Source organism: Crinia signifera, chromosome 1 (assembly GCF_055691185.1).
Source record: "Crinia signifera chromosome 1, ASM5569118v1, whole genome shotgun sequence".
Taxonomy (NCBI): Eukaryota; Metazoa; Chordata; class Amphibia; order Anura; family Myobatrachidae; genus Crinia; species Crinia signifera.
This window is the reverse complement of record NC_139217.1, coordinates 221924122-221951265: the sequence shown is the minus strand read 5'-3', so window position 1 is coordinate 221951265 and position 27144 is coordinate 221924122. Positions and strand designations below refer to the sequence as shown.

Genomic DNA, 27144 nt, shown 5'->3' with positions numbered 1-27144 from the left:
CGGCAGACTCTGGAGGCAACTTTATTCCAACTGGAACTTCTGTGCTGCTTTGCATAAAAAAATCAAAAGGGATACCAAGTTTACAAGAGATTTGTTGAACTCTGATCATCATTGGTGAGAATTGGTTCCAATAGTGATATTTAGCTTTAAGGCAATTTATTTGAAACATTGTCTCCAAAGTTTTTAAAATTAATGTGCCCAACAGATGTCAGTGCTGAATGAAATGTTATATTTAATATAGATCTATCTATGTGTTATTACTACATTTTTATACTGTGACAACTGCGCTCTCTGCTATACAGGGATAAACATACTGTATAATATACAGCACAGACTCTGTCAGTGTACCACCACACTATACTAACACAAACACAGTCAGACTCAGCAGGTTGCAGGGGCAGATTGGGATGTAAAAACAGCCTGGGAAGTTTATATAAGCAGCCCTGGGGGAGGGGACTGCTGAGAGGGTGGAGTCTGTGAAAGGAGGGAGGATCCCTACTAATATAATCTGATTAAGAGTTGCATGCAGTTGCGACTCTCACAAGCAGGGCCCTCTCCTTATGTGCTTTTCTTAGAATATATCTCTGCCACCCTGATAAATAAGTCAGTGTCCTGTCCCCTGCTGCAAAAATATTTATTTACCATGTTCTTAACGTAATTTGCCTAATACTGTTCTTCGTTATTTTTTTGGTTTTCGCTCATCTATGTATTGTCAGGCGCTGCGTAACCCTTGTGATGCCATATAAATAGGCGATAATAGTATGTGCAGGGAGTTGGGTTAGTACATATGGGTAATACAGATTATTATTAAGGGATTAGCTACTATAAACATAGGTTGAACTAGATGGTCGCAAGTCTTTATTCAGCCTCACCTACTATGTAACTATGGAGGTTATTCTGATCGTAGCGGCCAAACGTGCGTACGTTCCCAATTAACGTACGCTCTCCGTACGCGGCCGTTGGGGTTAAGTCCACCCACAAGTCAGCCGCATACGTACGGCCATAAACAACGTCAAAGGGGAGTGGCGTACAATTGAGCGTATGCCAACGTACACGGACGGCCCAGCCCTTACACTCCGACAACTGGCGTACAACAGAGCGTCCGCCACCGTTTACGGACGTCTCTCGTCCGTCTTCCCGCCGACTTCTTGCGGAAATCTGAGCGTACGCCAGCTTGCACGGACGGGACCCTATTGTTTTCAATAGAAAACTCAGCTTATGTCACCGCTCGTGAGAGTGAGCGTACGTCCGTGCACGCTGGCATACCCTTCACATATATGGACCTGCAAATCTTGCCTTTCAACTACAAATCAGACAATTAATTAATTATTCTAATTGTTATTCAATTATTGTTTTCTATTAACTCAATTGTCTACCTTAATAAAGACCCTAATAAAACAACATTTTAACCCTCATTACATGTATATTTGTTATGTTCTAATGTGACATTTTAATCACTATCTATGTGTCCCCATATTGCTGTTACTTTTATATCAAGTTATGTTGGTGTTTCTGTATATGTACTAAATTATGTCCATAATTAGTTTGTCCAAAATGTGGAACATGTATACCTACCCTGATGTTATGTGTGATGTTTTAATCTAACAACATTAAACATTCATGCATTTTCACTATGTGTTATTTTACTCAAAAACACACACATTCACACATCAATCATTACCCCTCACCTCAAATTACAAATATAACTTACATTACACATCTGTATGTACCTACCCTTACAAGCCCTCTAACATATTTATTATTAAAAACACAGGAAACTTCTAACTGAACATAAAATTTTATTAAGAACAAACATAATAAGGGGGGGGGGGGGGGATAAAAATAAATTAAATGCGGGCCTCCAAACGTAAAAAAAGATTTAAATAAAAAAGGGTAAGGAATATCTCCCGCAAGATGTTGTCCACCTCCTCCTGGTGCTGTTCAGTGTCTGTAGTGAAGGGATAAAAAAAAAAAATAATATATAACATACACAAATGTTTGTTGTATTTGTACATAATAAAAAGTTGTGAGTTATGTGTGAAGGCCACATACATTTTTAAACTACATTGAAGAGGGGTCTGCTGTAAACACAGTACTAAAAAATAATATGTTAACACACACATACTGTACATAGTAAATAACATTAATTAAATTACTCCTTCTTGGATGAATGTATGCTGTATCCCAATTGGTAGTTTGGTTTTGGGGCTGTGCTATTTAAGGGTTATGACATTGTTGCGGCTTAAGCACTCCTTACTATTTTAAATTTAGGACATTGCTGTACAAATTATAGGCCTAAAGCTATGTTTGTAAAGCATGCATCCGCATGGCCTCACACACTATTAACAAAACAATCTATAAATTTATGTTGCACATCATGCTGGGAAGTGGAGTTACCCAACACCTGGACCCACATAACTACAACACCACTAATGTCGGATATCTCATTGGATATACTGTTATGTCAATTATTCAAGGGGTGAGGCATGGCCACACTCCAAAAAAACCACCAAGGGGACCCTTGTTCCTGGAGAAGGACAGGCCACACCTCATGGTCGCCCTGCAGTGATATGTTGCAACTAATGTTGATGTTGGATACACATATGTGGTTGTTGTGATTGTTTATGTGTAGAAATGTGTAGGTAAACATTAGACACATTATTTACTTACGGCTAGTTGAGCCATCCTGCTCGCCGCTGGTTGGGTGTGCGGTGGTTGGGGGGGTCAGGAGCAAGGGGGATGGGATAGGACTTGGGATACTGGTAGTGGGTGTGAGTGGGGATTGGAGAGGTTTGGGGGTGGGTGGTGGAGAGGTGTAGGGGGGTTGGAAATGGGGTGGGGAGGGGGTGGGGGGAGGGGAGGTGGTGGGGGTTGGGGAGGGGGTGGGGGTGGGAGTTGGGGAGGGGGTGGGGGTTGGGGAGGGGGTGGGAGTTGGGGAGGGGGTGGGGGTTGGGGAGGGGGTGGGGGGAGGGGAGGGGGTGGGGGTTGGGGAGGGGGTGGGGGTGGGAGTTGGGGAGGGGGTGGGGGTTGGGGGAGGGGGTGGGGGTTGGGGAGGGGGTGGGGGTAGGGGTGTGGGTGGGGGTTGGGGAGGGGGTGGGGGTTGGGGAGTGGCTGGTGGAAGGGGATGGCGAAATTTGGTGGGCCCCAGCTTGACCCATTGTCTCCTCCTCTTCCTCCTCCTCTTCCTCCTCCTCTTCCTCCTCCTCTTCCGCCTCCTGGGCTGCCTGCTCCCGGGCTGCCTCCTCCCGGGCTTCTATGCGTGCCCTTGCCCGTGCTGAAATGTTCATGTTGATGGTATAGAAATCGAAGATTGGGGTTCATAAAAAAGTGGAAAGAAAAATTCACATTAGTCATGCTCATAACCTTCCAAATTATCATTGCTGTTATATTTCAGACATTTATCATGCAAACTAATTGATATGCTACACCCAAAAACTGAACAACTACTTAAACCCCCCCCTATACAACCCCTATACACCCCCTATACACCCATATACACCCATATACACCCCCTATACACCCCCTATACACCCCCTATAACCCATATACACCCCATATACACCCCTATACACCCCATATACACCCATATACACCCCCTATACACCCATATACACCCCATATACACCCCATATACACCCCCTATACACCCCATATACACCCATATACACCCCATATACACCCCCTATACACCCCATATACACCCATATACACCCCATATACACCCCCTATACACCCCATATACACCCCCTATACACCCATATACACCCCCTATACACCCCATATACACCCCCTATACACCCATATACACCCCATATACACCCACATACTCAGAAACATATTTATAAAAAGTACAGCAAACATTGCAAAAAAACGCAGATATACTAGTAAATAAAAACTTACATCGGGCAATATGGCGGCGAAGTGTAGAAAGCAACACTGGCTGCCGCCGGCGCAGGTCAGACCAGCGCCGCTCAACTTGGGCCAGGCTTCTGCGGACGCCGGTCCGGGCGAAGATTAGCCGGCGGGCAGCATTATACGCCCGCCGCTTGTCCATATTGGACACATATGGGCCCCTGGGCCCCAGGCGCCGGTCCATGACCTCAACCAAGGCCAACAGCTCCTGGGTAGAAAACGCCCTAGCCCTGGTTGAAGTCATAGTGGCAATATCGCAGTTATTAATTGCAGGTACATATATCACTTTTGGTGCTTGCTGATTGGTGTAAAAAAATTGTTTGTTTAGTATTAACTTTATTAATCCTTCTTACATGAACAAACTGGATGCGAATAGAAACTTACGCGGACCGTTCCGATATACACACACCATAACCAACAGCATGCATTCAATGTATAGAGAGGAACTGTATATACAGTGTGCGCAAAATAATACACGCAACCGTCTACTAATAAATACGCTGCTAAAAGGGGCACAATACACCGATTTCCATGGAGAGACGTACTGTATATACAGTGTGCGTAAAAGAATACACGCAACCGTCTACTAATAAATACGCTGCTAAAAGGGGCACAATGCAACATGTTGGTGTATGACAATTTCATACTCATTACATATGTAAGGAAAGCATTATAACGTGATGTTTTGAAATGTGACTCACAAAGCATACACGAACTCCAACAGATACCAGCTGACAACACCTCATCATTGGAATGACAGGTGCACACATTTCACGATGTAGCACACAATGCTCCACAACCTGTGTATGTGCATATACAGGTGATTGATCAGGTGCGTGGAGACCTGCGTAATTTAAGCGGCAATTATCGGCGGGAAATATCGGCGTAAATTAGCAACTACATTGCGGGGAAAAATATACGCCCCCTTGTTCATGGCGGGAGATTAACATATAAATATTCAGTCAGATGCAGGCCAGAATTGCTGCAAACATGTCTAACTCAGACGATTCCGCAGCTGAGGACGCTCTACAGAGAGCTACAGCAGAATCCCTGCTTGAAGCTTTGCAGAAGAGGGAACAGGAGCGGAGAAGGAGGGCTCAAGAGAGAAGTAGCCTGCAAGACCAAGCGGGCCCCTCACTAACAGGCCCTGTTCAACCTCCACCAGCTCCACAAGGGCCAAGCAACCAGCCAGAACAAGAGGTTGCATCTCTCCAAACAGGTGTGACCCAGCAGGTGCATGTTGAGAGAACTGGGGCCACCAGAAAACGAGCTGCAACATCTAGGGTGAGGACTGAGCAGGATACCACCACCAAAAAGAGAAACCCTGCATTTGTAGAGGCAGAATTAAGAATTTTAGTGCCCAGAGCACGCGAATGGATCGAATTGCCAACCAGGAAGCCGGGTACCAGTGCAAGGAGAAACCTTTGGGACAAGATCACAGAGGAAGTGAACCAGGTGTCACCAGTGGTCAGAGATTGGCTAGCGGTGAAGAAAAGGCAAGTGTGTTTGTCCCCCTGATAATGTCATATGTGTGTACATATGTTACATGTATGTTTTGAGAATAATAGAAAGGTGTGTTTGTAGATAGTGCTACACTTCAATGTCACATGTGAACACAACCATGTCTAATAACCCACATTGATATATGAAACATGCACCATTGGTGTGATGTGAGGTTATGGGCACAGTTCTGCTCATGTGAAGTATGTGAAGTATGTGATGGGACAAGAGAAAGTGTGTTTTGGAAAGAGTTGTTGTAACATGTTCCATATGATGCAACTGAAACAATAATGACCAAACTGTGCACATGTAGCTGGTGAGAAACTACACATCCCATTATGCCATCCCATAGTTAAATGACTCCATAATAACCACACTGTCAAGCTATGGTGGAATGTGTAGTTTCACAACAGGTGGAGGTGCATAATTTGGCCATGGATGATGTCATTTCTGCATAGTGATCTATGTATGTGCATTTAGTGGCCTAATGAATGAGATGAGACACTGAAATGCCTCCTAATGGAGACATTAATGTGTGTGTGGGACACATATGGCTAAAAAACATAAGATCACCCACACTAGGAAATGTAACGTAGTCATGATGTTCACTAGCACAGTGGTGCACATATCTCATGGTGATATTTGTATTTTTAAACTTGTAGGTGGACAGACTTCAAAACGACACTGAAGAGGAAGATGACTGACTGGTACAACCACAGCATGTCCACCGGGAGAGGTCCTATGCCCGATAATTTGGAGTATACCCCACTGGAGCAGGACGCCTTGGACGTCATTGATGTGGCCGAGGTCAGGGGGATCTCCAATATGGACAGTGAGCTCCCGGCGGAGGTCTTTGATGCTGCTTTTGATGGTAAGTCACAGTAATGCATTGTATTTTGAAAGATATTTTTTAGTGCGTATGTGATGGTGACATTGTTTTCAATTATTATCCTAGCAGAAGCAGAAACCCAGGATGAACCGGCAGCATCTTCCTCTGCAGAGCCACAGGTGGAGCAAGTGGTCCAGCCTTCACCAAGACGACACCCCCAGCCACAGGAGACATGGGATGAGAGCGTGATGGTGATGCTGGAGAGGATCGAGCAGCAAGGGGTGGATGCTGCGATCCATCAGCAGCAGATTGGGGAATTTCTGGCGGATTGGAAGGCCACAAACAGGCAGCAGTGTGAGGCCTTCAACCGCATGAATGACCCTAAGGGACAATCCCCCATCTGCTGGCCCACCCCAAGCTGCTCCCCAACCTTCCACCTCTGCTGACCCTCCTGTGTCCACTAGGGGAAGACGCCGCAAGCCATCTGAGCCAAAGGCCCCTGTCCCCAAGGCCCCATCTAAAAGGGGGAAAAAAGGGCCCAAATAATGAGACCTGGTTCACTTCCTCTGTGGTTGGACCCCAAATGTTGAAATTGCACTGGACATCCACTTCCTGAGTTGGCCATCGATCCATTTTCGTGCCATGGGCATTAAAGTTCTTATTTTGACCTCTACAAATGCAGGATAAATTTTTGGTGGTGTGTATCTTGCTTAGTATTCACCCTGGTTGTTGCAGTACGTATTCTGGTGTCCCCATTTCTTTCACCATTGCATTTGCAGGGTAACACATGTTTGGAGATATGCAACCTCTTGTTCTGGCTGTTTTTTTATTTTTGTGTCTATTTTATTTGTTTATTTGATTTATTACATTAAAGTGTCAAATAAGCTGTGATGCTGAACAGCAAATAAATTTATTTTACCAATTAAAACAAAATTGTTGTATGTGTAATTTCTTGTGTGAAACAAATACTAGATTTATGTGTACTTACTGACCAGGGTATTTTTGAACATTTGTTGAAGTGTGGTAGAAGTTTCCCATGTGTAACCCTCTCCATGGCCATTCCCATGTTCCTATCCAACTTTTCCCTGCTAATTAGTTGGTGTCAGCACATGTGCAGAGCAACTTAATAGGTGAGAAAGCAGTTTGTGTGCAGGTGAGGTAGCTCCTACAGTAGTAGGTAAAAGCAGGTCCAGAACAATGCTTTCCTCATGGAGTGGGTGAGGCAGACAAACAAGGGTCAAAAGGTACATTTGTGTAGGAATGCATATGTGTCCTCCCTAAAAAAAGATGTGTGAATCGGCCAAACATGAGAAAATTGCTTGTGAACAAACATGCATAACTTTTTAAATATATATGATTTTACAGTGTCATAAGCAGATGTAGGAATCCTTTGTTAGAGAGATGTGAGTGCAATAATGTGATTGGTGGCATCTTACATCCAGAGTGTAGTCAAATCCAATTCATAGCAGATCAGATAGTGGTACACTTCTGTATTTTGGGTACTATACAAAGATTGTGTGCAAAATAGTGGGCATGGGCTTAAAACATTGCTGAAACATCCTTTGTAGGTGTTAGATGTGGTTTATGTTATTGTATCATAAATACAAAACCTATGTTTGTATTAGAGTGAACACGTTGACACATGTCGACTTGTGTAGATTGAGTGTGCTACTGTGTAAAGTCTATGAAAGCACGTAGTGAATGTGTATAACTGTTTAGCAAATACCTACCTTAGCATATATAAGCAGGTCTTAAAAAGATTCTTACCTTAAATTAAACAAACAAACCTTTAAATGTAGAGAAGTATAGAAAGATAAGCTTCCAATGTGTTTGAGTGCTGTGTGTGGCTTGCAGGTAGTGAAATCATGGTTTGGACTTAATAGACTGCAGCATTGCTTATTACATTCAGGTGTATGTGTTTGAGTAGTAATCAGCGTTAATTAGCAAACCCAGGCGCACGCTGGCATGCGGTATCTGTAGGGGTGGTCTGAGCTGGCGGTTGGCGGCCGCCTGTTTTGTGTCCGAAATGAACGGTGCTTTAGGCGATCGTACGGTAGTAGCACCGCTCATTTTTGGTGCACACCCCCGTGTACGCCCATATTTACGCCCATTTTCCCTCATTATTTCGGCCGCTCCCCTCATCACGCCCCTATGCCGCCCCCAATGCCCGTACACTCGCGTACAGGTTTTTTCGCACGTAGAGACCCGTCCGTAAGCGTTGTGTTGTGTTCGCGCCTGCGCATTAGCGAATGTACGCATGCGCAGATCATGAAAAACCCCGGAACGTACGCGTACGGCCCGGCCGCACCAACCAGAATAAGGCCCTATGTAACTATGTGCACAGGTAGATAAGCTGGTTCCTGCTCCTTTGTCTATGTGTTCCTGAACACTACTTTTCATGGAGATTTATGTATCCAGACCTGAGCGATGCACTTGCTCATATGTATATCTGCATCAGATGTGTGCTGATTGTAAGTCCCATACATATGGGCCTTCCCCTGGTGGCTCTACAGCACTCAGACTCCAACTCTGAGATAGGGGGCATAATGGATTCTGTACATTACTGGCTATACTGCCTGTTTGCAGATCCATGCACCCGAACACTGTTCACATGCTGAAATCATAACACTACGCAATATGCTATACACTATATTATACTGCACATGTACATACTGTGTCAGTAGCTTACTGCCAGACCCTCTTCTGCTCTGAGGCAGGAGGAGGCAGTGGAGGAAATAGTTTTCTTCTAGGGGGGGGCAGGTTTACTGTTAAATCCTGACCCTCCGTCCTCCAGTCCTGACTCTTCCCCCTTCCCAGTCCTGACTGGGACTATAGTTCCTGGTGAGCGCTGCCTCAAAGGCTGATTGCAGCAGGGCAGGCGACCGGGGGGGTCAATGGGGACAAGTGTGACGGGCCCCAGAGATCTGAAGGGCCCCAGAGTTTCCATGACCCGGCGCGGCCACTGCCTGTACTAGCTAGCCTGTCAGTGACCCTTGCCGTCTACTGTGTACCATCTGTTTTAGGCTGAGTCTGACTGACTCACTGTGTGCCACTGCTGTCTACTGTGTGTGAGCCCTGCCACTTGGCGCTCAGAGCCATCTAATCTGTGTGTGCGCATGGCCTGGCGCACAGCCGTACCCGCCGCTGGTGCTTTGGCTTAGTCTCTGGCTTCTGTACTTTTACTGTGCATGCGCAGGTCATCTGTTCCACACTCTGCGAAAGACCTGCCCTGCCTGTGGCTGCCTTCCTGAGGTACCAGTACTGCAGGAGGAGCTGCGTGCGGCCGTACATGCGCAGCAGCCCACCTGCTGCCATATTTGTTCAGGGCAAATTGCTGCAGCCGTGGTGGCTAGCCACAGAGATGGCGATCCGCGGCTCAGCAGGGGGGAAAGCGGCCTATTCATGCCTTTTTTGGGCTGGCCCACCGGGAAATTGCCCGGTTTCCCACTGGGCCAATCCACCCCTGGCAAGTTGGCACTATCAGCAGTGTAGTAGCTAAAACTACTACACCATGGAGGTTGTCACTTTCAGCAGTGTAGTAGTTAAAAGTACTACACCACACAGGTTGCACAGCAGAGCGGGAGAGTGAGCTCGCGGGCGGGCGCCAGAGTTGACAGTTGTATTTCACTACTTAGTTTTTTCCGATGGCATATGAATTCGTAGCAGCAGCCTGCTGCTATCAGTCAGATCCGTGGAGGCTTCAGTGTAAATAAAAAAGAAAAATAATTATAAATAATTTTGAAAAACAGCGTGGGGTCCCCCCCCATGGCCATAATCAGCCCCAGATTTAAAGAGCCGGTCCTGGTTTTAAAAAATCAGGGAACAAACCATGTAGGGGTTCCATGTATAGTTTGGAGCAGAGAATGGAAACAGTGGACATAATAGAGACTTTCATATATACCAGAGGTTTAATAAAGTACAGGAGATAAATATTCTTCAAAAGAGGAGTAGTATTAAAACCTGAAGACATGCATTGAATCTATAGGGTGTAGTTTCAGGGGAATTTTGAGGAAAAATTGCTTCACAGAAAGGATAGTGGATAAGTCAAATACCTGTAGCCTCCAGACAGTTGGTAGAGGCTAAGACGGTAGAGAAATTGAAACATGCTTGGGAGAGGCATATGAATATACCTACAAGGAAATAAGAATAAAAACGGGTGGAAATTATATCTAAAGGATTAAAAAGAGGCAAGTGGTTCTTATCTGCCATCAAATTTCATGTTTCTATGTAGTGGTATTAGCATACAATCACAGATGCAACTGCAGCAATAAACACAAAGAAGGCCGCAACTGTCCTATGAGGAGGAATCCTTTCCTGGTGGACAGACATCCTTCCTTCCCATTAGGACTGCTTCCATAAAATTCCCAATTTAGGGTGAGATTTAATAGGATGAGATTCAGAAAGTGACAGATTTGGGAAGAAATCTCCAGTTTTTTTAAAGCGGCAATCACTTACATTGCAAAACCATTTTGATTTTGATGTGTAGATGATTGCCGCTTTAAAAAAACTGGAGATTTCTTCCAAAATCTCTCACTTTCTGAATATCTCATCCTATGAAATCTCACCCTTAGTTTTTCCACTCAATTCTTCCCATGATACTATATAATTATAGTACCGACTTTTAGAATGTGACGGCAGATAACAACCATTTGGACTATCCATCCTGACCCTTTTTTAACCATATTGTTACCTCAAATGCTTTTGATCCTTATTTATTTGTGAGGATATTCATAGAAACACAATGGGGGAAATTTACTAAAGCAAATTTGTAAAAAATAGGTGTATTCGTATACAGAAATACACCTATTTTTTACACATTCAGATTTTCGGGATTTACTATCACGAAAATACGCCAATTTGTATTTGTATTGATGGCACATTCGTATTTGTATTTTACAAATATGAATGGACATTCGGGTTAAAAAACAGTGAAATAACCCATGTCAACCTCGCGACCTGTCGACCGAAAGTTATATTGACTGTTTCACCTGTACATTCTATATGTCGGTATTTTGACCTTGTCGGGATTTTGACCCATTTGGGATCTTGACCCTGTTGGGATTTTGACTGTCGGGATTTTGACTGTCTCCAGAACTTACCTGCCCAGGCTGAAGCTTGGTGCGGTTCCCGGTACCCCTGGGCTGTGGGTACCGGGCTGCTTCAAGAGTTTTGGTTTTGCTGTGGAACTATGAGTCCCAGCAAGCATAGAACGCATATTAGGACTTGGAGAACCACAAGTTCCAGCATGCGGTCCATTAATGGGCTTGTTGGGACTCTTAGTTCCACAGCAAAACCAATAGTTCAATAAAAGCACATTGACACTAGTAAAATAAAACTTTGATACACACAGAGCCCATACATACTGATACTTACCTATCTTGAGCCCATAGGTAGGTCACGTCCATTGGTCCTGGGCTCCGGTGTCCTGGGGTTCGGTGTTCAAAGAAATCCATAGGGGGACCCGTGGAATGAAAATATACTCACAAAGCTCCTCCGGCGTAAATCTGTCCTCTTCACTCCTGAAGAAGTCCACCATACTTGGCAAAACAATAAACCGAACACCCGAACCATCGCGAACAGTTAGAAGCGCTGGATGTTCACATTCAGCGCTTCTTACTCCGAATACCGCTATGCCTGGCGGCCAATCAGGAGCCGCTAGGTCGCAAGCCGACCAATAGGAGCATTCCGGGAGAAGGAGCCGCAGGATGTAAACAAACATCTGTTAGTTAGTTTGCGATGGATTCGGGTTTTTGCAGTTTATTATGTTGCCAAGTATGCTGGACTACTTCAGGACACAAGAGGACAGATCTATGCCAGAGAAGCCCCATGAGCATAATTTCCTTCCACAGGTCTATGGATTTCTTCAGACACTGGACCCCAGGACACCAGACCCAGGGACAGATGGACGAGGACCTACCTACGGGCTATGTGTGTATTAAAGTTTTATTTTTACTAGTATCAGTGTGCTTTTATTGAACTATTGGTTTTGCTGTGGTGCTAATAGTCCCAGCAAGCCCATTAATGGGCTGCATGCTGGGAATTGTGTTTCTCCAAGTCCTAGTATGCATTCCAGGCTTGCTGGGACTCATAGTTCCACAGCAAAACCCAATGGTGTTTCTTTTTTTTTACACTTGAATCAGCCCTGTACCCACAGCCAAGGGGTACTGGGGACAGCACCAGGCTTCAGCCTGGGCAGGTAAGTTCTGGAGGGGGGGACCCCTTCATTGGGGAAGACCCCACTCCCCAGGACCCCTGCTCAGGCTGACTGGTCGGTAGGGTTAATGTTTTGGCTGCAGGACCTTATATAATAAGTGTGACATTACCCCGCTCGCTGGTTGGGCCTGGGGCTGGTTCTTAAAATATGGGGGACCCCTATTCATTTTGTCCCCCATATTTTGGGAACCAGGCCCAGCCCTGGGGCTGGTTTTAAAAAATCAGTGTAGCCCTACGAAAAAAAATTCCCAGATTTTTTAAAACTAGACGCTGCTCTTTGAGCCTGGTGCTGGTTACGGTCGGGGAGGATGCCATTTTATTTTTTATTTCATTTTTTTACACACTGCAACCTGCATGGATCTGACTGATCTGTGCAGACTGCCTATACGAATTTGTATTAGCAGCCGTATATACTCATAATCATGTTTGAGAGTGATGGTACACTGATAGCCTACCCCATGGGTTGCACAATCCTTTCCCAGTGTTCCCTTATTGAGAGTCCACAAATGTATTTCTTGAGGATAGGAGCATATGTGTATAAGAGGAACTTGGAGGCTGGATAGTTGTCGACACACCTCAACCTCCTACTCGCATTTAGTATTAGCACCCCATTCCAAGAAGCCCCTTACACATATTAACTACCAATGCCCCAACAGTACCTAGATTTAATCTTATTCCTACTCCGTTGTTTATAAAGCAAAAACTAGAGCAAATCTCCCATATTTTTATGCCCCTGATCCAGCAATACATTGTTATCCCACAAAGTAAGTTTTATTGTTACACTACATAAATGATCCACACTTGTATGGTACTAGACCAGGGCCGGAGCTACCATTAGGCAGACTTAGGCATTTGCCTAGGGCGCTGCCTACTGGAGGGCGGCACCGCACGCTGCCAATCAATAGTGCAGCTCAGCTCAGCTCTCTCCACTATTACACATCCCCTCCTGTAATTACCCCGCCCCCCCTCCGCACCGGAATAGTCCTGCAATTAACTGCTGCCGCGTCGGTGACCGGCTCTCCCCTGTCTTCTGCTGCTGCCGCCGCCGCCGTGTAGTCCTGCGCCCGCCCGGCACCCGGCAGCAGGTCTGAGAGAAGTCAGCAGCAGGTGAGTTCGTGCGCCCCCCTCCCCGCGCCTGACTCCCGTCCGTGATCCCCCCCCATGCGCTGTTCATAACGCCTGTGGGTTGCGGTTGCGTCCGCTCCCCCCCCCAGCGACAATCCCTGTGTATCGCCCGCGCACCCCCCCTCCCCCCCAGCGACAATCCCCGTGTATCGCCCCCCCCCCAGAGAGGAGGGGCGGGCGGGGGTTAGGTTGCCTCGGGCGCTCACAGGGCTTGCACCGGCCCTGTACTGACCCTATTGTCTCTTCATCCCATCCCTTTTTTTTCTGCATCCTTTCATTCTTTTTCAAATCTTTATAATATAATTGATAAAAAATTATAACTCACGTGTCAGAATTAATCTTAATAAGGAGTACATTTATTAAAGGTCAATTTTCATCAATTTTAATATATAAATTGTTGTAAATCAATGTTGTGTTTACAGGGCTAAAACAAACATTCACTGACATTTAAAAATTTATGTAAATAATCAACTGTTAGTAAATGTGTCTTTTAGCCCCTTAATACATCATCAATTTGAGATCAATAAAAAAAATATGAGTATTGACCTTTAGTAGATAAGTTATACATATATGAACACGTATAGAAATCAAATTATTAAAATAGTACCTGCACATATGCTCTGCAGGAACGCTCTCTTTTCTGGAGCTGAAAAAAATTGAATCGAAGAATTTTAGTTACAGGTAACACATTTAAAACACGTGTAGTACATAACAACATAACAAAAAACTAATATGAATACAGTTTGAATACAGTTTAGATGACGTTACAAAAACCACATCATTTGTGAAAAAGATTTTTGTGACAATGAAGCCAACAGGCAAAAAGAGAAGATGCTCATATTTAAAAACATTTATGCTTTTATAAACATACATAAATCAATTTATTATATAACCACTACCAAAAGGTAGCCCCCCCAAAAATATTGGGGAGAAAAAAGGCACCAAGATCAGAAGCCACCCTATTTATGTTTATAAAAAACTATGCAACCTGTGCTGTTCATTAAGACCACGAGGGGCAATGGTGTCCAATACATGGATCCACCTTGCTTCAGCTTGGAGTAGTTTTTTACCCCTATTTCCACCACGTACGGGTGGGGGTACAAAGTCCACGATTTTTGAGCGCAGACTCGCTATGCTGTGTCCCATGATGGCACAGTGTCTGGCCACCGGCTGCTCACTGGTGCCATTTGTCAATGCTTGGCGAATGGCATGGCGATGGTTTGCCATTCTTTCTTTAAACTGACATTCTGTCTTGCCCACGTAGTAAAGACCACATGGGCAAGACAGAACATACACCACAAACCTAGTGGAACAAGTCACTGTAGATTTAATTGGAATTTTTCTACCAGTATGGGGGTGATTGATGGAATTTCCCACCAGCATCGAGCTGCAGGTGGTGCACCCCAGACATCTAAAACAACCCGCTCCTCGGGTCAAAAAGTGTCTGGGTGCATCCGGCTTGGTGAGCTTCGTGATGTCCAGCTTCACCAGCAAATCACTCAGATTTTTACCTCGCCTATAGGCTGGCATGAATTGCATTTTGTTAAGACCAGGCAAATCCCTGTCAGAGGTAATTAAAGGCCAGTGTTGTTTTACTTTTTTAGTAACGACCTTACTGTCGATAGCATACTGGTTTACCCAAGGAATCCTCTGTGTGGGCAGGCTGGTCCTGTCAGGGGGTTTAAGGCTACCTCCCTGGGAATCTGCAATACTTTGTTCTTTACTCTAGTAAGATGGCCTCGCCGATACCCCCTCTGCTCAAAATTAGCTTGCATCAGGTCTAACTGTTGGCTGGTCTCTTGGGGGTCGCTAGTGATGCGTCTCACCCTGAGCATTTGGGAATATGGGAGGCCATCCCTCAAGGGCAATGGGTGGCAGCTCTCATGGCGCAGCACGGTGTTTCTATCTGTGGAATTAACAAAAATGGAGGTGGAGAGACGCCTCATCTCAAGGCTCATATGCACGTCCACAAAATCCACCACACTATCACTGATCGTGTAAGTGAACTTGATTGGACTTGCCGAACTATTATGTGTCTCAAACAGGTCAATCAACAATTGTTTTGGACCCCCCCAGAATATAAGCAAATCGTTGATGTAACGACGGTACAAAATTACATGCTCACTGTGTGGCCCTTGATAGAACAAAGACTCATCTATTACACTCATAAAAGCATTGGCGTACGATGGGGCCACCGGGGACCCCATCGCACAACCAAGCTCTCTGTCTGTACATAGTACCATCAAACGTAAAAAAATTCCTGTTAAGGACAAAAAACAGTAATTGCTTAAAGAATTGTGTAGACGGGCCCCTATAAATGTCACTGCTGTCTAACAGCCTGCACACCGCATCCATCCCTTGTTGATGGGGGATGCAGGTGTACAGGCTGGTGACATCAGCACTACACATTAACATATTTTCTGGCCACACATCAGTATCTTGCAAACATTTAATCAACATATTAGTGTCCTTAAGATACGATTTAGTACTTTGAATAATAGGATTAAGCAAAGAGTCAAGATAGGTGGACACAGGGTGGTAGAGTGACCCCCTGGCCCAGATAATCGGTCGGCCAGGAGGGTCCACCAACCCCTTGTGCACCTTCGGCAAGGTGTAAAATAAAGGCACAATAGGGTATTCAGTACACAGTGCTGAGCAAATCTCATCTGAGATGGTACCACTATCCCTAGCATTGATGAGAACATTCATTAATTCACTTTTAAAAGACTCCGAAGGATCCTTTACCAGATGCTCATAAACTAGTGGGTCTGCCAATTGTCGCTGACATTCTAATCGATATTTGTGTAAATCTTGTACAACAGAACCCCGTTTGTCAGCTTTACGTATTATTATATCTGATCTTTTTTGTAAACCCAATAAAGCCTGTCGTTCAACAAACGACATGTTGTTAGAAATACGGCTGTCATTTCCCTCAGTATGAATTGCATTCTCCATCATTCTGGTAAAAGACCGGATGGATGGATTATGGGATTGTGGGTCATAGCCTGACCGTGGTAACAGTTTTTTTAACTGTGGGGGTATCTGCGACATGGTGTTAGTGATTTGTGACTGGTTCCCAAAATGTTCTTTGAGTCTTAAAGACCGACCAAACTTAAAGCAGTCCACCTTCCATTGAAATGTGTCCCTTTTTGAAGTGGGGACAAAAGATAGTCCCTTAGACAAAACCTCAATCTCGACATCATTCAAGGGAGTATCAGAAAGATTAAATACAAGATCTTTACCTAGCGCCCGGTCTTGCGTCCTCCTTTGCCTCTCGCTTTGCCGGCCACGCCTTGTCCTGCTGGAGGTTTTAGAGATGCCCGTGTAATCGCTCTTAAAGGGTAGGCATTGATAGAAGTAGATGTAGATGGTAACTGTCCCTCAGTTTCACTAGCCGAGGTGCTAGTTCCCTCGTAGTCGGTGAAGTTGCGATTCTTGTGAGGTCTTTCAAAGGGGCGCCTGCTGCCTCTAGGTCTCTCAGAACTCAGCCAGAAATAAACTCTGTTCTGTTCATAGTCAAGCTGAACTTTACTCTTTTTTTCACGCTTGAATCTTGTCAGGTCCTTGCGATACTGTTCAATTTGTTTAGAGAGTTTATTGCTCCAATCATTTTGCTTGTCTTCCAGCTGTGCAGTTTTATGGCTTACTTCAAAGGTGGTCAGTTTATTACGGACTATTGCCAATTCTTTTGTGGACTCGTCGATGACCAAGAGTAATAGGTCCATCGAACACTTATTTAAAATACTGACCCTCCTTTTACAGAAGGCAGTATTTTGACGTCCAATAGTGGGCATATTAGACACCCTAAACCCACAGGGTATTTGATTGTCTTTGTAATAAACCGCCAATGTGGAGGCGTGTAACATGTAGTCCACCTCACGTTTTTTCAAAGAAAACCAGTCTTTGTACAAATCCTCATTTTCAATTATAGTAGTATGGGCAGAGGATTTAGCTGCTTGTAAAATCTCATCAACCTCAACGTCAGAATAGCTGAAGCGATCCCCTGTGTCAATTTGGGAGAAATTCACTCCTAGGTCTGGTTCCATGGTGCAGATTCAGCTATACAGCCCACCAAACAGGTAACACAGATCCCAGTAAAACAGATGTGGATTACTCACTGAGAATTCCCTTTAAGGGTACACTGAACCAGCGTTAAGGGTGCCTTGATAGAGTGTGAGACAAACCAGCCACGGCAAATGTCCAACTTGAATGTAGCAGAAATGGAAGATCCGGCACTCCAGTCGCATTAATCACACAGCTTGCTTCGGTGCCATCCCCGAACCAAAGGAACATCAATAGGAGACAGGCCAAGGCGTCACTCGGAGACTTGTAGCTTTAAAATAATTTTTAATTGCATAGGTGAAACCGACACAAGTGTTTCGAGCGTATAGCTCGTCCTCAGGGTACAACCCAAATGTGGTACAAAGACTGCTTAATAAACCCTTGAAAATTCCCGCCAAACACAAAACATTTGCAATCAAAAAGATATATAGCGCTCACCTGAGCCAAGCGTACTCACTGCCAGTTCTTTACAGCGTGGAGTCCAGATGCCGCCGGGACACCGCGCACTTTGTTTGAAGGAATGTGCAGCCATATGAGCCAAAAAACACACACAACTAGCTAATGAAACTAATGGTGTGAACACACGGTGAGATTCCCTTGCTATTCGACTTAAGATTCGAGTGCTATACAATGCTATACAATCTTTGCTATCTCTGTACTTTTAACATACAATTCATACAATCAACATTAGATTTGCACTATATAGTCATTGCTGCACTGTCTATCTGGGTTTCGATTTGTGCTATCACGGGAGCGTGCATCGGGATCGAAAGGTAAAAAACCTGTGAGATCTGCATATACGATCTGCTTACGATCAGCATGCGATTTTGACTATACTGTATAGTCAAAAATCGAATGTCAAATCTCACCATGTGTACACAGCATAAGGCATGCATGGTTTGGGTGTTTCCATGGGTGCAGCTTCGGATACCTGCAAAGAGGGGCGTACATAGGGGGTGTGCACAAAAAAACACAAGGAGGAGTTTTCGCACATCTACACATACATTTGGAGCAGACCAAACAAAAAATGCTTGCAGATAAAAGGGACTCCTTTGCCACGCGTGCTAGTGAGTGATCGCCAAAATTTTCACCTGAGCAATCACTACTAACACAATTGATTAATATACACACCTGATGTATTAGCTCACTTATGCAATCTTTTATTTACATTTTTTAAATATTGCATTGCAAAATGGATAATTATTAACTTGCAAATTATAGTAGTTTACCCTTGTTACATTATGAATTGTCACTATTAAGCAATATACATGTATTGAATGTTTTAAAATGATGCCTAATCCTTCCAGACGGATTTTGAACACTCGGGAGACCCTATTTAGGAAAACATGAATTGGCTTGACCACTGAAGGTCAACAGGGCATACATCTACACCTGAAATAGGTTGATATGGGTATGGTCGATATGGGTATGGACGACAGAGTCTGAAGGTTGACACAATAATTAGGTCAACAATGGCACTCTCAACAGTCTGAAGGTTCTCATAATTATTTTTTTGCTGTTGTGCAAATGTCGACATAGTCATCATGACCACCGTCAAAGTGTTCCGCCTCCCCTTGCAAGTTGACCGCAGTGAACAATGCTTCACCCACGTCACCTCGCACACACTATTGTATTCTAACACCACGCCGTACTTTATGGTAGGGTAGGAAATTGATATCGACCTATTATGAGCATAACGGATTGTCATATTCTGTAATGGGCATTACGGTGTGTTCCATAATGTATAATGGCCATTACGGTATAAGCAAATGCCATAATGTGTAATGGGCTTAACAGATTGTCATATCCATAATACGGTAACACCCGTATTACTCCGTAATACCCATTACACATAAAGCCACACGCCGTAATGCGCATTACAGATAATGGGCATTACGGCGTGTGGCTTTATGTGTAATGGGTATTACGGAGTTTGCTAAAATGTTTGCTACAATGTTTTGTGGGCATTACGGTGTGTTGCATAATGTGTAATACCACGCCCCTTTTTGAGATGCCACGCCTCCTTTACATGAGGCCATGCCCCTCTTTCTCTACACGGTTCCACCGAGCAAGGGTCCCACTACCTAGTGTGGTTTGATCTTGGACCTGGGTAGAAGTCCCGTGTAAAGGGACACGGCATGTCCCATTTACACCGCCGATGATCCAGGTCTGACCCGCAGCTGACCCGGATTATTCGTCGGTGTAAAAGGGGAATTACATGCGATTTTTCACGGGTTGATAAATTGCATGCTATATATCTGATGCGAAATAAGCACTCAAGTACACAATCTGACATGCCGGGGAGTTCAAGGGACATGTCCTGAAATTTCAAGTGTCAGATAAATTGCCCTAGTGCAGAGGTTCTCAAACTGTGGGTCCTGACCCCCAAAGTGGGTCCCGACCTGCTCAGCATGGGGTCGCGACTCCATGTTGCTGACCATCAGGCTGATGACTTTTCTGGAAAATCTGTTGAATTGTCTGTTATTTTAGACTCCTCCAATCATTTTCAGCCTCCACAACGCTGCTGCGCCATGCATGTCCTGTCTGCTGACTCAAGCGATGTGATGAACTTCTGCAGTAACTTGCTGGGGTCCTGAAATTATTTTTATTGTCTGATGGGGTCCCAGAGCAAAATAGTTTGAGGTTCCCTGCCCTAGTGCAAAGGTTCCCAATCTAGGTACTTGTGTAGTATCACGGCTCCCACGATGGGTATCGTATACGGAAAAATCGCATGCGATCGCATTCGATCTTATGTGATGCAATGTCATTTTTCACTGAAATTATGGACATGAGTTGAAATCATGTAAAATGCACCCCAAATGTCATTTTTCACACTGTACCACCCCCACTATCAACGCCAACCCGAAGTGTGGCGAGTGGCGGCAGTACGCGTCCTACGACCTTTTCATAGCCCCACTATCCACGTCGGCGTGGAGTTGAGAATAGAAAGTGTGTCGAGCGCAGCGAGCCACCGAGCCCGAAGCGTGGCGAGCGGACACGGATACCTGCGCTCGCCACGCTTCGGGCTCGGTGGCACTACATATGGCATGCGATGGGAGCCGTGATACCACACAAGTACCCCAATCTATTTTGAATAAAGGCACCCTAAAGTATCATAACTTTTCCACGGCACCCGTAGGTGTAGAAAAATAAATATAAAATTAAGTAGATTGTGTTTATACTGTATGTGCTTCTTTGGTTATGTGGTAAAGGGCAGGATTTGCTTCTGATTGTACACATATTTTATGATTGGCAGCCACCAGCACCGGTTTTGTCCATAAATAATTGATCATAAATAATTTGAATTGGTCCTAGATCACCAACCCGTGGCACCCCTGCAAGAGCCCCGAGGCACCCCAAGGAGCCACGGTGCGCAGTTTGGGAACCACTGCCCTAGTGTATGGCCACCTTAAGAGAAGGAGATTCATAAAAAGCTTGCTGACACCATACAGCTCAGCATCTGTTGAGGAAACTGGACTTATCTACTCCACTCCCTTACCCCCAGAAGGAACTTTAAAAACGGAACTCATTGGTAATAGATTTACTATTCAGTAACATATTTAATTCATATTGATTTTCTATCCTGTGACTTTTATTGCTTTAATCATGTTTATTAAAATTGTTATAACTTATCCATACATACAGTTATTGTTTTAGCTCAGCCAATCCTTTTCTTCTTGTACCAGTGTAGGGGTGGGACACCCCCTTTTTCATTGTTGTGCTCCAGCAGGTTAAAACAGCTCATTTGCAAAGTTAAAACAGCTCATTCGGGATAACTTGTTATCCCTTCCTTTTTGCTAAAACGGTGAACTTGCTGTAACAGGGACAGCCGTGTAGAGCAGTGGGCAACCTGGCAGTATAAGAGGAGATCTGCAGCTATTTCAAATGTTGCGTCAGGTCGTGAGCCAATCAGTGCTCGTAGTTCAGCAGTCAATTAGGAGTCACCACTGCCTGATTGGCTGCCATGCTGCGAGCTCCGATTGTGTTGTAAGCCAGCACAACATTTTTAATACTACAGACCTGCTCTTATACAGCCGCTGGGTGGCCCGCCGCTCTTCATGACTCTATCTTCATTACAGTGAGCACCATAAGCGTGCGCAGGCCATTTCCTTAGGGGGTGCACTATTAGAGGGGCATGTCCATCACCATCTACTGGGCGTGTCCATCACAGCCTACTGTAATGCCCTTTACACATAATGCCATGCACAGTAATATCCATTACACATAATGCCACACACCATAATGCCCAGGTCACACATAATGCTACACATATTAATGGCCATTCTACATAATGCCACACCCTGTATTTTTGTAAAACAGGGACAATAGGGACAATGCGCGCCAAAAATTTACACCGTAATGCCTATTACACATCACACACCAATTACATAGTATAACACATGCCATAATGCCCATTACACATTATGCCGCACACCGTAATGCCCAATACACATTATACCAAACACTGTATTGCCCAATACACATTATACCAAACACTGTAATGCCCATTACACATTATGCCACACAGTGATAGTGAGTGATAGTGGCATATGAGTGACAGTGGCGTGTGAGTATCAGTGACATGCGCGTGTGGGGACAAATATCACCTACCTTAACTGTACAAAGCAACAGCATCAGCCATCTGGGAGCTCTAGATGGAGCAATCTCCTTCACCCCGTGTCCTGCTCTTTATCACAATGACACATTCCCTCACCCTGCGGCCTGCCATAAATTACACTAACACACTCCCTTACCATGCGGCCTGCGCTAAATCGCACTGACGCGCTCCATCACCATGCAGCCTGCGCTCTATCAGACTGACGCACTCCCTCACACTGACGTGCTCCCTCACTCAGCGGCCTGCACTCTGTCACACTGACGCTTTCCCTCACCCTGCGGTCTGTGCTCTATCACACACTGATGCACTCTATCACACAGACATGCTTCCTCACCCTGCGGCCTGCACTAAATCACACTGACACACTCCCTTACCCTGCGGCCTGTGCTTTATCACACTGACGTGCTCCCTCACTCTGCGGCATGCATTCTATTACACTTACGCGCTCCCTCACCCTGTGGCCTGCGCTCTGTCACACTGACACATTCTCTTACCCTGCAGCCTACGCTCTATAACACTAGCACTCTCCCTCACTCTGGTGCACTACCTCACCACGCAGCCTGCAGTCTATCACATTGATGCACTAACTTGCCCTGCGGCCTAACCTTTTTACCACCTAATTCTAAGCCCTCACACCCCGCAGCCTAACTCTATGTCCCCTCTAGTGCCTAAATCTAATCCTCCCTCCTCCAACCTAATGCTAAGCCTCCTTACATACTTCATTTCACAAGAAAAACACACACACACAGTAGTACTCCCTCTACTCACTCTCGCCTTAGGAAAAGAGGGTAATCTTCCTGATGGGCATGTCCTGGTCTGGAAGGATGTGGAACTTTCCCTCCTCTGCCTCCATGACAGCAGCAGAAGCAGCAATGTGAGCAGGCCAGTAGGGACTTCCATGTAGCCCCGCCCCTGACTCCTGTGTAGCCCCGCCCACTGACTCCTGTGTAACACTGCCCTCCTCCGCTCCGACTCAGAGTCCTCCTGCAAGGCTAACAATGCCAAAAGTGCAGTAAGGACCTGCACATCTTTATCTCTGCGCTCCCCACAGCGTAGACTCCGCCGCCACTGCTCCCTCTCCAGACAGTGACAGGTTCTGTAAGAGCTGTGTCAGCTGCCATGCAACAGCTGCCATGCAACAGCGGAGACAAACCATGCAGTTGCACGGCTTGTGCCCCCTGTAAAATCGTGCGGGGGGTGCCGATCATTAGAAGGTGCCTGTGCACCCCCGGCACCCCCCGTGCACACGCCTATGGTGAGCACAATGCTCTGTAACAGGGACAGAAAATGCACCGCTCTGCACTTTGTAAGGTGCCATAATCAGGGTGATGATAGTAATGGAGAAGACCAGTGTTGCAAGTAAGGGGGTACGGAGTACCTGTAAGAAATATGTTGCAGGTACGCAGTACCACTTACCCCCTGACCCACTGTCAATTCTATTTTTATTTAAGTCTAAATATAATGCGTCCGCTGCCCGCCCACCCAGCGTTATGATTGGTGCTGTATTCAGCTACCGGCTACTGCTGATTTTAGCCTGTCACATTGACAGGCATCAGCGGCGCCGACAGCATGAAGAGCAGGCTCCACAATTGAAAGCACAAGCTGCTCGGCTCTCCCCCAAGCATAGGTGCCGATTTATGTTTTTGCTGGTGGGTGCTCAAGCCAAAACTATAGGGGAGTGCCTTTATGGGGAAGGGGCGTGGCCACAAAATTTTATTGTGTGCATTACTGTTGTACTAACCAGAGGAGGAGTAGAAAAAACTAATTTTTAAGGTGGGCATTTGGACAGTCAGTAGCCCTGACTATTAGTTATTAATCCTGACTATCCTGTTATTAGTCATAAAACCAGATTCCATAGACAAAAATATCTTTAGCAACAGTTATCTGTGCATCATTTCTCATCCTGAGGCTCAGGATGAGAAATGATGCACAGATAACTGTTGCAAAAAATATTTTTGGACCTGAAAGATATTTAAAGCTGACAAAAGCCTGACACTGACAGGACTAACTTTAGTTAGATGCCGGGTGGTCCCGGTCCTGGCAGGCTACTAGTCTCCGTTTGTTGGGGACGGAGACCGGGTAAGCTGCCTCCTCCTCGCACTGCTGCAGCAGGTGCCCTGGACGTGCTGTGTGCTGAGGAGAGGGAGGGGGAGGTTGGCGATGGTGCCCGGCAGGTGAGCGTGACAGAGGATGTATAACAGTGCACGATGTGCAGGGCATGGACTGCAGGCAGGGCAGAAGAGTCCTACAGTATAGCAGCCATGGCAGGTATGATTTGATTGATCAGATTCAGCAGTAGTAGTACTACGGCGGCCCAACAGCGGCCAGTGGGACTCGGGGGGTGGCCAGTCGGTGCTCATGAATTTCCGTGGGTGCTCAAGCCCTTGAGCACCCACAGAATCGGCGCCTATGCCCGCAAGCATGAGCCAACCCAACCCCAGTCATTCCCTGTTTCTCATTCCCTGTCTCCTGTCACGCCACTATTGTCATTTAGTGACTCCTCTTGCTTTGCGTGACCACGCCCCCTCATGACACATGGCCATGCCCATTTTTGGTGGAGGCTATCAGTTTCACCAAGAAAAAATTGTACTTGTACCACTGGAGAAGACACCGTCAGCTCCCTGATTACTATGGGGTCTTACTCTTCTGTGTAGTCCACGTAATGGGCGGGCTGGCCCTGAGTGTTCTGTATGATAGCGTATGTCACACCACCTAAATACAACCCTATCCTTATTGGACAACCACCAAGAGGATATTCAAATTGATTAATTCTATAAAAAAAATTTTTAATCAGGGGCAGTTTACAAGAGGAGGGGGCCTGTGTGCAGACTTCATGTGGGCCCCTCTCCTCTTTGTGGTTAAGTAGACTGTATAACACACATGTGCAGGTACCCATGGACATGGCACAAACCATTGGCCCAGTGGCTAAAATGTTGCATGTGCACATGCAACATTTTCCAGATGTTACAGTGCTAATACAGGATTTTTGAGATTATAATTGGTATTATTATTAATTATTAAGCCTCAGATTTTTATGATCTAAAAACAAGATTTTTCCAATACATGTTTTAGGATTTTATAGAATTTATGCATTGTATGAAAATAAAACAAATTCATGCAACATATCTTTATGTCTGAAGCACTATGCCTTTACTATTGATGTGCAGTCACGTCACTTACCACTTCCACACCGGTATTTGCATGGCTTTGGGCATTGCTTTGTAAAAAAGGAGAGTGGCTACCAGTAGCAGCTCTTACCTCATCGGATGAGAGGGGCTGCTAAGATGATGCCCCCCCCCCCTCCAGTGCTGCCGCTGCTGGTCCCGTCTACATCTTCTTGTCCTGATCACCGCTGCAGGACCGGCGCATGCACAGTAGCCTCTTCTGTACTGTGCATGCGCTGGTCCCAGCCTCTGTGTGGCTGCTTAGGGACTGTAGAATTGTTTTGATGGTCCCGGGTCTGGCTCATGCGCAGTATCGTCTGTGGTACTGTGCATGCGCAGAACACGTTTTTAGGGGCTGCCCCGCAGCTGCGCATACAGAAGCATCTCGGAGGGAGGGAACACCACCCAATGGGACTGCCTGGTAGACCGCCAGTCACAGTGAGGCCAGTTTAGTCTCACAGACTTCATCTGGCTTCACACAGTGGCAGATTTTACCTGGCAGCCCTGCAGCCCATAGGTAAATACCGCCACTGGTGGCTATGCATTATGACCCTTAGTTCTGTCACTCTGGGTGTCTGGGAGATGTGGGCTGTCCCCAGAGACATTCTTGTCTGCAGTGCTTGCTTCTACACTGTGGCAGGAGCCAGGTGCTGAATGTAAGGTTACAGTGCTGTACCCACTCCTATCACTGAGCAGGATCTAGCACTTTGGTGTCACCCCTCATGGGAGACACCTGGGTGATGCTCCTGCAGATGTGTCCTGCTAATGCCTTGCAGTCTTTGCTCCTGTGCAGCGCACACATCAATGGAGCACTATAACATATGAGACTGTGATCCATTCGCAGCTGCAGCTTTATCCCATAGAAACAAATGGATTGTGGGAGTGTATGCTTAGACCCACAAATCTCAGGAGCCAGTAGTCCTGCTGCGTTTGCTACACAGCAAAGCTGTCAGGAAACATCTGTATATATGAATTATATATGAAAACTAGTCATTACACACAGTTCCACAGTAAATGTATATAGTTTCAATTTAAGAAACATAATTAATAGGTTATTTTAGGTAGTAACACCTAGATTAGGTCATTTTAGGTCCCTGAAAAGTATGTAATTCACTGGTACATAAAAACCTAACAGGAAATTCAAATGTGAGGCTGGATACACACTAGTATCTGTGGGATCATATGTTCTCCATATACACTGCCCAAACCATCGTTATTGACATCAAAACTGGGCAGACACATGCATGCACCCACCTAGTGAGCTGTCAATCACCGGCGGCTCATGCCATCATCCATACACACAGAGGGCATCAGCCAACACAACATACTGTATATGTGAATGTCGCCGTTCACAGATATATTGATGGTACACACTGGTCAGTCGAAATATTGCCCATTTAATGGAACTGCCGATGGTGTAGCATACGCACCTTGCAAATCCTGGAATTATGAATTAGCCATGGGTGCAGGATGTGCAGTATGCACTGCACACACACTGTACCCATTATAGAAACACCATTGTATGGAATTTAACTTTTTGTAATGCCATTGTAATTATAAAAAAAAAAAGAACACTTACTGTATTCATGTATGATCTTATTTAGATTAAGATTATCATATATAACATATGGTTTTGGAATGCACAAGTTTACTTTTTTTTACGAGGAATACTCTGCAAAAAGCCCTGGTGCTCATTATTTTTCATTTTTGATTTTCACATA

General features: G+C 45.3%; 1 protein-coding gene across 20 annotated transcripts in view; it reads right to left on the bottom strand.

Moving 5' to 3' along the window:
• The window catches only part of ADGRL3 (adhesion G protein-coupled receptor L3), a 1133398-nt gene that overhangs the window by 645972 nt on the left and 460282 nt on the right, over positions 1-27144 (bottom strand). For all 20 annotated transcript variants that reach the window (XM_083179292.1, XM_083179295.1, XM_083179293.1 and 17 more), the window contains one exon: positions 14187-14225. In XM_083179292.1, coding sequence (XP_083035418.1) covers positions 14187-14225 — 39 coding nt within the window. The remainder of the gene's footprint in view (positions 1-14186; positions 14226-27144) is intronic.